We start from the raw sequence: 13,254 nt of genomic DNA, 5'->3' as shown, positions 1-13,254 counted from the left end.
GAATTCCGAGAAAAAAAAAGTCAGAATTGTGAGATAAAACGTCACAATTACCTTTTTCCACTTTCTTATTCCGTGGCAGAAACAAGCTTCCACACTAGCTGTAGCATTCTGGGTAAAGCTCACATAAGCTTCTGTCACTGTAATATGCAATCTCACTCACGACGCCATGTGATGTAGCTGCCGATCGGCACATGACAGTCTTCCATTTCCATGATTCTAGACCTTTTATTAGATTATTTGGAGATGAGCACTTTTACTGGAATTATTGACTAGAGGTCATATTTTAGAGTAGGATCAGTAGTTGTTGACGAGAGGACAGGGTGGATATCTGACCCCAGACACTGCCATCTTAAACCACGGGTACTATTTATGACTTTATTTATGATTTGCTTTATTTCACAGTGTGCTAATCGTTCATGCTTTGTAATATAACGCGCCGTCAGAGCAGAAACGAGTCCTGATGACGTGACTGCCAAGAGCCAGAGCTTCCTCACGTGATCCTTCACCATGAGCTTCCATTTCTTACTGTGAACCTTCAGCCCCGTTTATGCACAGAGAAAGAGAAAGAGATGAAGAGAATGCTTTTCTGTTGTGTAGCAAAATAAACGAACAATGATGGTCAAACAAGCCAGTTCTGCATTTTCTTTTTCAATCCAGGTTTTATAAAAAAATATATATATACAGTGCAATGCATAAGTGAATACACCCATGCTAAAGTTGACTAAAAAGAGGAATAAAAAATCATATTTTGGAAATTGAACTTAATGCCTTAATTTAAAAAATTAGGAAAAATCCAACCTTTAAGGACACCAATTTTCTTTGTGAATGAATAATGTATCGTAGATAAATAAATGTTCTTCCTTAAAATAAATGGTGCATAAGTGAGTACACCCCTATGTTAAATTCCCATAGAGGCAGGCAGGTTTTTATTTGTAAGTTTTTTTTTTTTTTTTTAATTTAGGATACTATGCATCCTGATAAAGTTCCCTTGGCCTTTGGAATTAAAATATCATCACATAGCCTTCACCATACCTAGAGATTGGCATGGGGTACTTTCCATAAGATCATCTCTCAATGCAAATCAAACTTTTAGGCTAACTGAAATAAAACCATGCCAATCTCTAGGTATGGTGAAGGCTATGTGATGATATTTTAATTCCAAAGGCCAAGGGAACTTTATCAGGATGCATAGTATCCTAAAAAAAAATACTTAAAAATAAAAATCTGCCTGCCTCTATGGGAATTTAACATAGGGGTGTACTCACTTATGCACCATGTATTTTAAGGAAGAACATTTATTTATTTACGATACATTATTCATTCACAAAGAAAATTGGTGTCCTTAAAGGTTGGATTTTTCCTAATTTTTTTAATTAAGGCATTAAGTTCAATTTCCAAAATATGATTTTTTATTCCTCTTTTTAGTCAACTTTAGCATGGGTGTATTCACTTATGCATTGCACTGTATATATATATATATATATATCTGAAATGTTTTATTTAGCCATTTTCTATTTCTAAAGAAATGCTTTGTCAAACTAGCCAGTTATGCATTTTCTTTTTCAATGTTATTTAAATGTTTTTTTGTTTTTTTTCGTTTTTTTTTTCCTGCTTTTTATTTAGGCATGTTTTACTTGATTAAAAAAAAAGTATTGTTTTTTTTTGGCATTAAGTATTAATATAATATATAATATCAATATAATTATTATTTTTTTATAATAACATGTCATTTTTATTCTAAGTAGCAATTTAACTAGGGCTGTCAAAAGATTAATCACGATTAATCGCATCCAAAATAAAAGTTTGTGTTTAAATAATATATGTGTGTGTACTGTATATAATTAAATTTGTATATATAAATACACACACATGCTTGTATATATTTAAGAAAAATGTGTAATTTATATATAAAAAAAATATATTTATATATAATATAAATTATATGTAAATATATACAGTATATGTATGCAAATATTTCTTAAATATATACATGCATGTGTGTGTATTTATATATACAAAATAATTATACACATTATGTTGAATGTCAAGTAAGCTAAATATTTTTTCATATTGAATACAATTATTATAATAATATGTTTAATATTTAGGCTATTTTTATGTTATTTTAGATAATAGTTTATATAAAAAATCTCACATCTAGTTCTCAATACAAATAATTTCTCGGATTTGTGCATTTATTTGAACAGTAACATCATTATGCATCAATCATTTTACATATTTGGCAGATACTTTTACCCAAAGCGACTTCCTTTGCATTCAAGCGATACATTTCAGTTAAATTCTTTTTTTTTACTTAAAAAAGTCTAAAAATGAGAAATGATAATATGCATATTTATATTGATGTAGTGTCTTTATATTGATTTGGGTGTCCCTTATAGAGTCAACTGGTATAAGGTCCTGGGATAAAAAGATGTCAACATGACGTTCCAGCCGGTCTGGATGTGAGCCGGATCTGGGCCGACACTGTGTTGCTGTCTGGGAGCCTTTAACCTTTGTTCACTGACCATCTTCTCCTTATAGAGACGAACATTCATGCAAAATCGCTTTACAGCACCGCTGTGCTTTTCGGCCTTTAAGGTCAAAACTCGGCGGTCTGTCTTCATCATCTTCATCATGCTGACCGAGAGAACCCAACAGATCCTGTGAGACCCAGCAGAACACAGAGGCTACAGAGACTCAGCGCTGTCATCTTGAGCAACACACGGAGACACTCAGCACTGAGACCAGGAGAAGCTCAGGAAGAAGATGAAGACTAGAACAGGCAGGAGAGGAAGAAGAGACGCTGCTCTCGGACCTGAAGCCACCGCTGGAGAGAAGGAGAGAGAGAGAGAGAGAGAGAGAGAGAGAGAGGGAGGATGATGATGATGCAGGACTATGACTATAAAGTATGAGAAAGAAAGAGATGGCGATTCTAATGTGGAAAGGAAAGAGGACCGGGTGTGAAAGGAGCCAGTGGAGGTTCAGGTAAAGTCCTCCCAGCGAACAGGGAACGTTCTGTCACGGTTCTCTCAAAGTTATGAACAAACGTTCCTCCAGTTACGTTAATAGAGCGTTTGTTCAAAGTTATCTGGACTTTAATAATGTTAGCACAGAAATGTTAATTTTTTTTAGTTGGACATTGTTGCTACTTGTTTCAAGAACGTTCAGAAATAATGTTTTCATAACTTAATGGGAACGTTAGCATAACATTCTTGGAACATATTTTTTTCATGTTTGCAGTTTGCACTGAATATTAGGCTGTTTTGCATTATGATACTGAATGCTTTCTATTTCCTTCAGTGCAACTGAGGCGCATTTCTAGCCTGTTAGTTATAGATTTTACTACACTGATTTTTATATTCTGTAAAAAAAGTAGCTTATTGGAGCACGTTTTATAAAGAAAATACTATTTTAGTCTTTCTACTTCAAAACATTACATATAATTCCATGTGTTGCTTGGCGTTTCTTTGTAATTATTTGTGAGATGTATATGAGCATTGCTGGAGGACAGAATACACTCACACTGCGCTCACAATCGCTTTATTTTTATTGCACACCATTCCCATGTTAAGTAAACAAGTTGTTAAAAAAAAAAAAGTAAAAACCCCAGAAAACAAGATGAACATTTTCAGATTTAGTTAGTGCTGACTATCGTTTTTTTCCCCTAGAAATGTAATGGAGTAACAGCACAAGTGTTCAGTAGAGGACTGTGCGTCTGTGGTTGAGTAAGTGAAGAGTTTGATCAGACGTCTGTTCTGATCTAATGAGATCATGATGATGATGATGATGCTCGTAAAGTCCAGTTGAAAACACTCAGCCTGTCACTGTTTGAGGGGCAAGAGAGACAACACAAATATTTCATTGCTTTACAATTATTCAAGCATAATTCATTTAAGAATAATTCCCAGAAGCTATCATATTCTTAAACCTTATCGGCAGCCAATCAGAGCAATTAAATATGCAAAACCCATAAAAACAAAACAAATGGAATTTATTTTTTATTTTTTTAACATCATTACATCGTTTGGAGTATAAGAAACAAATGGTGAAAAAAATGTTATTAATATTTTATATGTCCTATAGGACACCAGGATTCAGTTAATTAGCAAATTAAATTAAAAAGGTTTTTATTTTATTTTATTTTTTTATTTAGTACATTTTCTTTCTATAACTTGTCCTTTGTAAAAGATATGAGAATAATGTTGGTAAATGTTCAGGAAATGTTTATATTTTGCATTAAGTATGCATATTAGAGCCTGTATTCAATATGCGTTTAATGTAAATCAGGGTTTTCAGGAAACTAAACAGAGATCTGTACAAAGATTCTCAACTATGGCTTAAAGGATATTAGAGAATGATTTGATATATTATTTTACTTTACACAATATGTGTGTCAACATGTCCAAAAATGGGGTTTCCATTATATACAATGTATATATTCATTGTCTCTAATTTGCATATTATGTTCTTAATATGTGCATTATGTGTTCTTTGGTTAATACGTAATGAAAAAAAGATGCAGCGTTAAATAATGAGAGTAATAACTTGGCAACATTTTCATAATATCTCATATTCCATAGAAATGTTGATATGTAATTTCTTCCCTATCCACTAAAATGCCTGATAAGCGTGCAGTAAAACTGATGCATGTCTCATAACAGAAAGTCATATTCTGATTTGACACCCCACTAAAGTGTCTTGAGATGTTCATTTACAACAAACAATATGAATATATTTTTGTCCAATCAAAAGTTTAATAAGATTATTAAATTTTTTGGGCACATTTGTGACTAAAATGCACTTCTCATCCCGGATCGCAACAGTGTCGGCCCAGATCTGGTACGAGTTGAATCCACATGTTCCAGACGTGGATCTGGGCCGACACTGTGTTTCTGTCTGGGATATCAGCAATGGTCATATTATAATTCTTATAATTTAAACCATAAACAGTTTTTACAGAAATGCATGTTACTCTCATTTGGCACATGTTAATTTGGGACCCTTGAGGATGTCGTTCACAGGTAGTAATAGGCTGATGTGTGGGGATCATCTTACCTGCACAGCGGCCGTTTGTGTTCACTGTGAATCCCTCTCCACACTGCAAAGCATCAATACAGAGTATTTAGTATTCGCTTTAGTATTCTGAACACTTTATTCAAGCCTTGAGCGTCTAAGAATACATCTGTGCTTTGTTCTTAAATGTCTACACTATTCCTGATCTGCATATCTGCATACCTGCCTGTGCAAGCTGAGCATTGACTCCTCCTCCTCATTTGCATGCACCCGTACCTGAGCATCAGAAGTGAGGGCTGACTCCTCCCCTTCATTAGGGTATGCGATCTCGATGACTGTGTTCATCTCAGCAGACTCCAGTGACCGAACGAAGGAGCGACCATCTGGCCAATAGACTTCAATGATGGTGGCATCATCGGTTCCTAAGAGCCAATGACATGAGACCATGAATCCCATATGCTAATGAGTGTGTTAGAGCGATAAAATTAGTCTTAATAAAACACCCTTTCACTACCGTTCAAAGGTTTCCCAGACGGCAACACAGTGTCGGCCCAGATCCGGCCCACATCTGGTACACGTGGATTCCACACTTACTGGATCTGGGCCGACACTGTGTTTGTGTCTGGGTTTTAATATTTTTGAAAGAGTCTCTTATGCTCATCAAGCCTGCATTTATGTGATCAAAAATACAGTAAAAACCATAATATTGTGAAATATTATTACAATTTAAAGGAGCTGTATGTAAGAAATGTATTTCAATTAATCATAAAATGGCCCTGATATGTCACTAGACATTAAGAAATCATGTTCATTTCAAATACTTATATCACTGACAAAAGTAGTACGGCCAGGATATTGTCATTTAAAAAGTGAACTTGCAGCCCTCAACTGATGTTGATGTTGTCATGTTGTGTTTTGGCCTGATGCTCCACCCTCTGCCTATCTACCAATCACGAAGTCAGAAGTGTTTCGGCATCCGGGTTGCCAGCTCTGCTCTAGTTACCACAGCTGCAGCTCCTTGTAGCAGCCTACGTTCCTGCTGGATCCTGCAACATATCTGGCAACCTCGAGTCAGGGGGGAGGGGGAGCGGATACACTGCTCTACAGTAATTTGAAAGTGATTGCAGTACCAGTTTTGGCCACAATCTTACATACAGCTCCTTTAAAATAAGTGTTTTCTAGTTGAATATATATTAAAATATAATTTAATCCTGTGATCAAAGCTGAATTTTCAGCATCATTACTCCAGTCTTCAGTGTCACATGATCCTTCAGAAATTACTCTAAAATGCTGATTTGATTTTGAAACATTTCTGATTATTATCAATGTTGAAAACAGTTGTGCTGCTTCATATTTGTGTGGAAACAGTGATACGTTTTTATCTCAGGATTCTTTGATGAATAGAAAGTTGAAAAGAACAGCATTTATTTCTAATTTAAATATTTTGTAACTTTATAAATGTCACTGTTGATGAAACTAATGCATCATTTCTGAAAAAAAAAAATTACCCCCAATGACCCCAAAGTTTATAACAGCAGTGTGTGCAGAATAAAAAAGCTTCATCTACACTGAAACGACATATATCAGGTATAAAACTATTTAAAAGAAGCCAAAATGACTGATTTCACTGATATAATATGCTGATGAGCTGCTTGTACCTAAACCGAAGTGAGCCACGGGCTCCATCTCGCACAGATACCCCGACCCTCCGTCAATGATGCGAGTGTGTGCGCCGCTGTGTTTCGTGAACATCACCACCTTCGCTCCACGAGCAAACGCCCCGAACCGCGTGCGAGGAACCACACGCAGCCACTTATTGCTGGAGCCCTGCGGACAGGACAATAAATAGAGCTAAGATGACTAAAAGTATTATATTTATATGCAAAACAGGCATTCGAGACCCTTAAAATCTCATATACAAATAAGAGCAAATCCTCCTGAGACCCACAAAAAATAGTTCTGTAAATTTAGTTTTTATTTTATTTTATTTTTTATCTTCACATCTTTTGGAGAATAAGCAACAAATGGCGAAAAAAAATCTTTTTTTTTTTTATTCATATTTTAGATGTCTTATGTAGAGGACACCAGGATTCAGTTAATTAGAAAATGAAATTAGAAATGTGTTTTTTTAGATAAAATTGTTATGTTCAGTATACCAGTCAATTTTTTTTCTATGACTTGTCCTCTGTAAAAAGATACGAGAATAATGTTGGAAAATGTTTATATTTTACATTTAGTATGCATAGAAATGTATATTTACAATTTAAAAATGTATACATATACAATAAGGACCAAAAGTCTGATATCAAATGGACAGGTTTTTACATTGTGAATGAGCTTTCTGGCATACCTGGTTGACCTTAAACACAGAGATGGGCTGTGAGGCGCTCTCACCGTGAGCCACCAACAAGTCCAGCAGACCGTCGCCATCAAAGTCGGTCACTGTGGCACCTGTGCAGACCACGGTATTAAGAAAGAAATGAGGCTGTTTATTCACACAGGAAGTGGCTCTGGTCATGTGATGTTGGTCAGGTGGTCTCACCTGTGCCCCGGCCCTGAGGCTCAGAGGCGTCTCCCACATCCAGCTCTGTGACGTCCGGGTCAGAGTTCTGCTTCCTCGACACCCTGAACAACCACAAGGCAGTGTTGTTTCAGTATTATTCATGCTCCATTATAGTGTTTATTGATGTTTTGAATTAGTTTATGTACCTGAAGATTCTGTTGGGGGCGTTTCCTTGGTAAGCGATGTTATTAAAGAAGACTTCAAGCTGAAGATCGTTGTCAAAGTCGGCAGCGATAACGGTGCGAATGGGTGACGGAGTGGCGAAGGCCCGTGTGGCGACGTCCTACAACAACACAGCAGACTCATTCATTTCTACAGATTTATATAGATGCACATTGTGAATAATTACTTGCAGATTGCAGACTGCGCTTGCAGATTTTAAACAGGTTTATATAGTTTATAGAAAAAAAATCTGCTAATGCAATAAGACAAAATATAGCTATATCAAAGATATGAGTGAAGCTCACTGGGACAAACTTTGATTCTGGCTTGGAAAAGCCGTATGAAGGTTTGAAAGTTTTATAAGCTTTACATTTAGTGAAGTGGAAAGAGAAAGAAACACATTGCTAGCATGAATTAACGTTTTAACACATTGCTAGCATTAGTATGTTTTTCGATCATGTTTTAACAGGTTGCTAGCATGAACTAGCATGTTTTGCTAACATGTTCTAACACATTGTTAACCTGAATTAGCATGTTCTTAGTATGTTTTATCACATTGCTAGAATGAATTAACATGTTGTTATGTTTTAACTAAGCATGTTTTACCATGTTTTTAGCATGATTTACCATTTTGCTAGCATGTTTTAAAATGTTGTTGGCATGATTTAACATGTTGCTAGCTCGTTTTAGCATGTTGTTAGCATGAATTAACATGCAAGACTTAACATGTTGTAAGCATGATTTATCATGTCACTAGCATGTTGTTAGCATTTCGCGAGCATGTTTTAGCATGTTGTTAACATGAATTAACATGTCGCTAGCATGACTTATCATATGTCTCTCGCCTTGAATCTCTGCTGGCTGTCCTGCAGGTACAGGCGGTGTGGGCCGTTCCAGTTGCCGTAAACGATGTCCGTCTTTCCGTCGCCGTTAAAATCGGCCAGCGCCACACCTCTGCCATGCTGATATCTGTCTTCAACTCCTGCCATCACAACAGAAGACATTAGATTGAGGTCGAATTGACAATCATTACTGTAAGTATGAAGTCCGTAGCTCACCTGCCCCGGCCGCCACGTCTTTGAAGGTTCCATCACCCTTGTTCTGGAACAGGAAGTTGGGTCCATTCTCATTGTCACAGAAAATATCAGATTTTGCGTCGCTGAGGATTGGACCGACAACTACACCACGGCCACCTTGTAACATAACATTCTGATTTATAACATGTTCCTACCATGTTTTATCACATTTTTACATGTTGTTAGCCTTATTTACAATGTTGCTACTATGTTTTAGCACATTGTTAGCATTGTTTACCATGTTGTAAGCAAGTTTAGCATGTTGTAAGCATGTTGTTAGCATGATTAAGCATTTTGATAATGTGATTTATAATGTTGCTATCATGTTGCTAGAATGTTGTTAGCATGATTTAACATGTTGCTAACATGATTTAGCATTTTGATAGCGTGATTTATAATGCTGCTAGCATGTTTTAGCAGGATGCTAACATGATTTAACATTTTTTAACGTGCTTTATAATATTTCTAGCATGATTTATAATGTTGCTAGCATGTTGTTAGCATGATTTACCATGTTGGTAGCATGTTATTTGGAACAACAACTACACCACGGCCACCTAATAACATAACATTCTGATTTATAACATGTTCCTAGCATGTTTTATCACATTGCTATAATTAATTAACATGTTGCTAACATGTTTTTACATGTTGTTAACCTTATTTACAATGTTGCTACTATGTTTTAACACATTGATAGCATGTTTAGCATGTTGTTAGCATGATTTAGCATTTTGATATGTGATTTATAATGTTGCTATCATGTTGCTAGAATGTTGTTAGCATGATTTAACATGTTGCTAGCATGATTTAGCATTTTGATAGCGTGATTTATAATGCTGCTAGCATGTTTTAACAGGTTGCTAACATGATTTAGCATTTTTTAACGTGATTTATAATATTGCTAGCATGATTTATAATGTTGCTAGCATGTTTTTAGTAACAACAACTAAACCACGGCCACCTTATAACATAACATTCTGATTTATAACAATAATATTCCAAACTTTTGAACGCTAGTTTATCTAAAGTCTTACACATATAATATAAACAAACATGACTTTTGTCGCCTGTGTCGTCTCTGACCTGTGTACTTATTGACGTTGACTTGCGGCGCAACATCAGACAGAGCGATGACGCCTTTCTCCACATCACTGGCGGCCTCGTCCATCTCTATGAGCGCGTGCGGCCCCACGTTACCGCTGGCGTAGTTCGCCACGTAGATTGAATATCGACCTGTTCCCTGCAGCAGCATGAAGGAATTAAAATGCAGTTCAGCGTGTGTGTGTGTGTTCAGTGTTAAGTGTTTAGTGAGTGTGTTCAGTGTTTAGTGTGTGTTCAGTGTGTGTGTTCAGTGTGTGTGTTCAGTGTGTAGTGTTAAGTGTTTAGTGAGTGTGTTCAGTGTTTAGTGTGTGTTCAGTGTGTGTGTTCAGTGTGTGTGTTCAGTGTTTAGGGTGTGGTGTGGCGCAGTGGATAAGACACATGCCTTTGGTGTGAGAGACCTGGGTTCGAATCCACTGTGCGACACCAATGTGTCCCTGAGCAAGACACTTAACCCCTAGTTGCTCCAGAGGCGTGCGACCTCTGACATATATAGCAATTGTAAGTCGCTTTGGATAAAAGCGTCAGCTAAATGAATAAATGTAATAAATGTAAATGTAATGTAGTGTGTGTTCAGTGTTTAGTGTGTGTTCAGTGTGTGTGTTCAGTGTGTGTGTTCAGTGTGTAGTGTTCAGTGTTTAGTGTGTGTGTGTTCAGTGTGTGTGTTTAGTGTGTGTGTTCAGTGTTAAGTGTTAAGTGTTCAGTGTGTAGTGTTCAGTGTTTAGTGTGTGTGTGTTCAGTGTGTGTGTTTAGTGTGTGTGTTCAGTGTGTGTGTTCAGTGTGTAGTGTTCAGTGTTTAGTGTGTGTGTTCAGTGTGTAGTGTGTGTGTTCAGTGTGTGGTGTGTGTTCAGTGTGTAGTGTGTGTGTTCAGTGTTCAGTGTATGTGTTCAGTGTGTGTGTTCAGTGTGTAGTGTGTGTGTTCAGTGTTCAGTGTATGTGTTCAGTGTTCAGTGTATGTGTTCAGTGTGTGTGTTCAGTGTGTAGTGTGTGTGTTCAGTGTTCTGTGTTTAGTGCGTGTGTTCCCTACAGCATGAATTAATTAAAACGCAAGAAAAATTATAATATTTGCACAGTATTTAATAAGGAGATGAATAATTAAGTACCTTTCTGTCGACACAAGCTACGGAGCGTCCCGCCATGCGATTGGCCACTCCTCTCTGCACGTTGATGTCATCACCGAGCAGATCCTCAAAACGACCGTTACGAAATTTGAAAAGTTTGTCCGCATACGTCGCCCGACCTTCAAAGAGTTCATTTCGGTTCAATTAGTCAGTGCTCGTTTCGCGGGTCTGTACGGGACACGTGTTTCTCTGCGTACCTGAGAAGGCGTTGTTGGTGTTGAGGAAGTAGATCTCCTCTCGGCCGTCTCCGTCCACATCGCAGGCCGTCACTCCGATGGCGTTTCCCTGCGGATCTCTCAGGGCGTAGTAAGGAGAACTACGCTCGTCCACCGCAATGTTCACTAGTTTGTTTTGGGTGCGGTCATACTTCAGAACCAGGTTTGGGCCGTTATACCTGACAATGGACATGGGTGGCACTCATGAAACATGTCAAGAACATGTCCAGAAAAATATTAACGGTCACAAAAATAAGCTTCATTATTTATCAATTATATTCATATATTATATTTTAAATATAAACTTTGTAATCACCATTATGGTGATCAGTGTTTGCGTTAGTTGGGCTCTTCTTGGCCCTTGACTTTTTAATGTTAGAAGGCAAGAGAAATACTGCGGATAATCTGTTAGGAATTTATTGGTTAAAACATCATCATCTAGTATCCTAGCTCACCATAATATAAAAAAATACTATTATAATTTCATATTATAAAAATATAATATTATATTCATTTGCGTAAGCAGCGAATGGGATGTCTGCGCTATCTTTGAGGACAATATTATTCCTTTTCGTTTCTCTACTTTTTAATTTATAGATAGATAGATAGATATTAAAAACAGATAGATAATATGAAATATAGTTTTTTTTAATTAAAAAAACAACAAGCAAGCCCAGTCCAGGTGGAGTAATGTAAAGTAATGTAACATTACTTTCCATAAAAAGTAACTAAGTAATGCAATTAGTTACTTTTTTATGGGGTAACGCAATATTGTAACACATTACTTTTAAAAGAAAATTTCCCCAACACTGCATGAAACATGTCCAGAAAAAAATAATGGTCTTAAAAATAAGCTTTAACATCTTTTCAATTTGTAGATAGATAATATTAAATATAGATAGATAGATAGATAGTATAAGGAAAATATAATTCCTTTTTCAATTTGGGACAAATAAATATTGGCCTGTGTATATGGCTGTTTTCTATACAACTGATGTTATGCTGGAGATTCTTTACCCGGCCACCACCACCTCCAGATCCCCGTCTCCATCTACGTCTGTCACCGCCATCCCATAATTCAACTGGGTGGGGTTGTTAAGAGCATCCGGAGGCAGAACTGTATCCGTGTTGACGGAGAACATGGGCTGAGCTTGAGAGAGAGCAGACAGACCCAAACCGAGAAGACACGCCCACCACATCCTCATCATCTCCACCTGTCAATCAAACATTCTTACAGTATTGAATAACAGTATTCATACATACAATATGAATCACATCTAATATGTGTATGTGAAAAGCTTAATGACATTGCTTACACAGAAAATGAAAACACACATAAGATATTGCAATTTGATTTAAATTAAACTAATAGAAAGAGTAAAGGAGAGGATGCAACTCAGAGCAGAAATATGTCATTTTGCATTAAAGAAAACAAACTAAAGAACTTTCAGACAGGAACTATAAGCTAACCTAAGAGACGTTGTTCATGCATTTGAAAGCATTTGTTGTTAAGCATGCAAGTCATCACCCCAAAAGAGAGACGTGTTTTTCTCGCTTTACAAATAAATAATAATGTGTCACATCCACTTGTCGTGGGTTATAGAGTGTACTTACGTTCCTAGAGTTTCCAACAGGTGGCTTGACTGACCTGACTCAAACGCTTGGAAAATTATGTTTGATTCCTGTTGTATATGCTGTTTTTTTCGGTCCTTACACAACTTCAATGCAGCCGCCTTACACAAGCGCTTGTGTAAGCGACTGTCCAATCACAGTCGAGTACTTAAAAAGCTGTGGAGGCTTGACCAATCACAAACCCTCAAGAGAAAAGAGGGCGTTAACGATCGGCATGCAGATGTACGTCCCTAACAAAAACAAACAAATACTTTTTTTCACAGACTTGAAATAAATTTAGTTGACTAAAAAATAATTATGCTTGTATGTCTTGTTTATTTATAATTTTGGTGTTTACTGTGAATACATCAAATGTAGCGTTTGTTACTGAA

General features: G+C 36.6%; 1 protein-coding gene across 3 annotated transcripts; it reads right to left on the bottom strand.

The window, feature by feature from the left end:
• Positions 1 to 2,175: 2,175 nt before the first annotated feature.
• Positions 2,176 to 13,007, bottom strand: crtac1a (cartilage acidic protein 1a). Of its 3 annotated transcripts, none has more exons than XM_079862499.1 (14): positions 12,866 to 13,007; positions 12,269 to 12,465; positions 11,234 to 11,430; positions 11,019 to 11,155; positions 9,901 to 10,057; positions 8,797 to 8,931; positions 8,584 to 8,720; positions 7,723 to 7,859; positions 7,556 to 7,638; positions 7,364 to 7,464; positions 6,672 to 6,840; positions 5,290 to 5,435; positions 5,056 to 5,098; positions 2,176 to 2,827 (listed from the first exon to the last, which is right to left on the bottom strand). In XM_079862499.1, exons 2-14 carry the CDS (start codon positions 12,457 to 12,459, stop codon positions 2,733 to 2,735), a joined length of 1,728 nt encoding a protein of 575 aa, XP_079718625.1. In that variant the 5' UTR covers positions 12,460 to 12,465; positions 12,866 to 13,007; the 3' UTR covers positions 2,176 to 2,732. The 3 variants fall into 3 exon arrangements, with proteins under 3 accessions (XP_079718625.1, XP_079718626.1, XP_079718627.1); XM_079862500.1 differs by lacking the exon at positions 2,176 to 2,827 and adding an exon at positions 3,530 to 3,824 and having other exon boundaries at positions 5,236 to 5,435; XM_079862501.1 differs by lacking the exon at positions 2,176 to 2,827 and adding an exon at positions 3,530 to 3,824.
• Between the last annotated feature and the right edge of the window lie 247 nt (positions 13,008 to 13,254).

This window comes from Squalius cephalus (genome assembly GCF_949319135.1).
Source record: "Squalius cephalus genome assembly, chromosome: 2".
In the NCBI taxonomy this organism is placed as follows: Eukaryota; Metazoa; Chordata; class Actinopteri; order Cypriniformes; family Leuciscidae; genus Squalius; species Squalius cephalus.
The sequence above is the reverse complement of the archived record's forward strand: the minus strand, read 5'-3'. Positions and strand labels throughout refer to the sequence as shown.

Bases quoted from the DNA above. Each gene is read 5' to 3' on its own strand.
- crtac1a (XM_079862499.1), bottom strand. From the start codon at position 12,459: ATGATGAGGATGTGGTGGGCGTGTCTTCTCGGTTTGGGTCTGTCTGCT. The intron at 8,932-9,900 runs GTCAGAGACGAC...TTATGTTACAAG, and splicing joins CAACGTCAATAAGTACACAG to GTGGCCGTGGTGTAGTTGTC. The intron at 6,841-7,363 runs GTATGCCAGAAA...TCCTGTCCGCAG, and splicing joins CTGTGTTTAAGGTCAACCAG to GGCTCCAGCAATAAGTGGCT.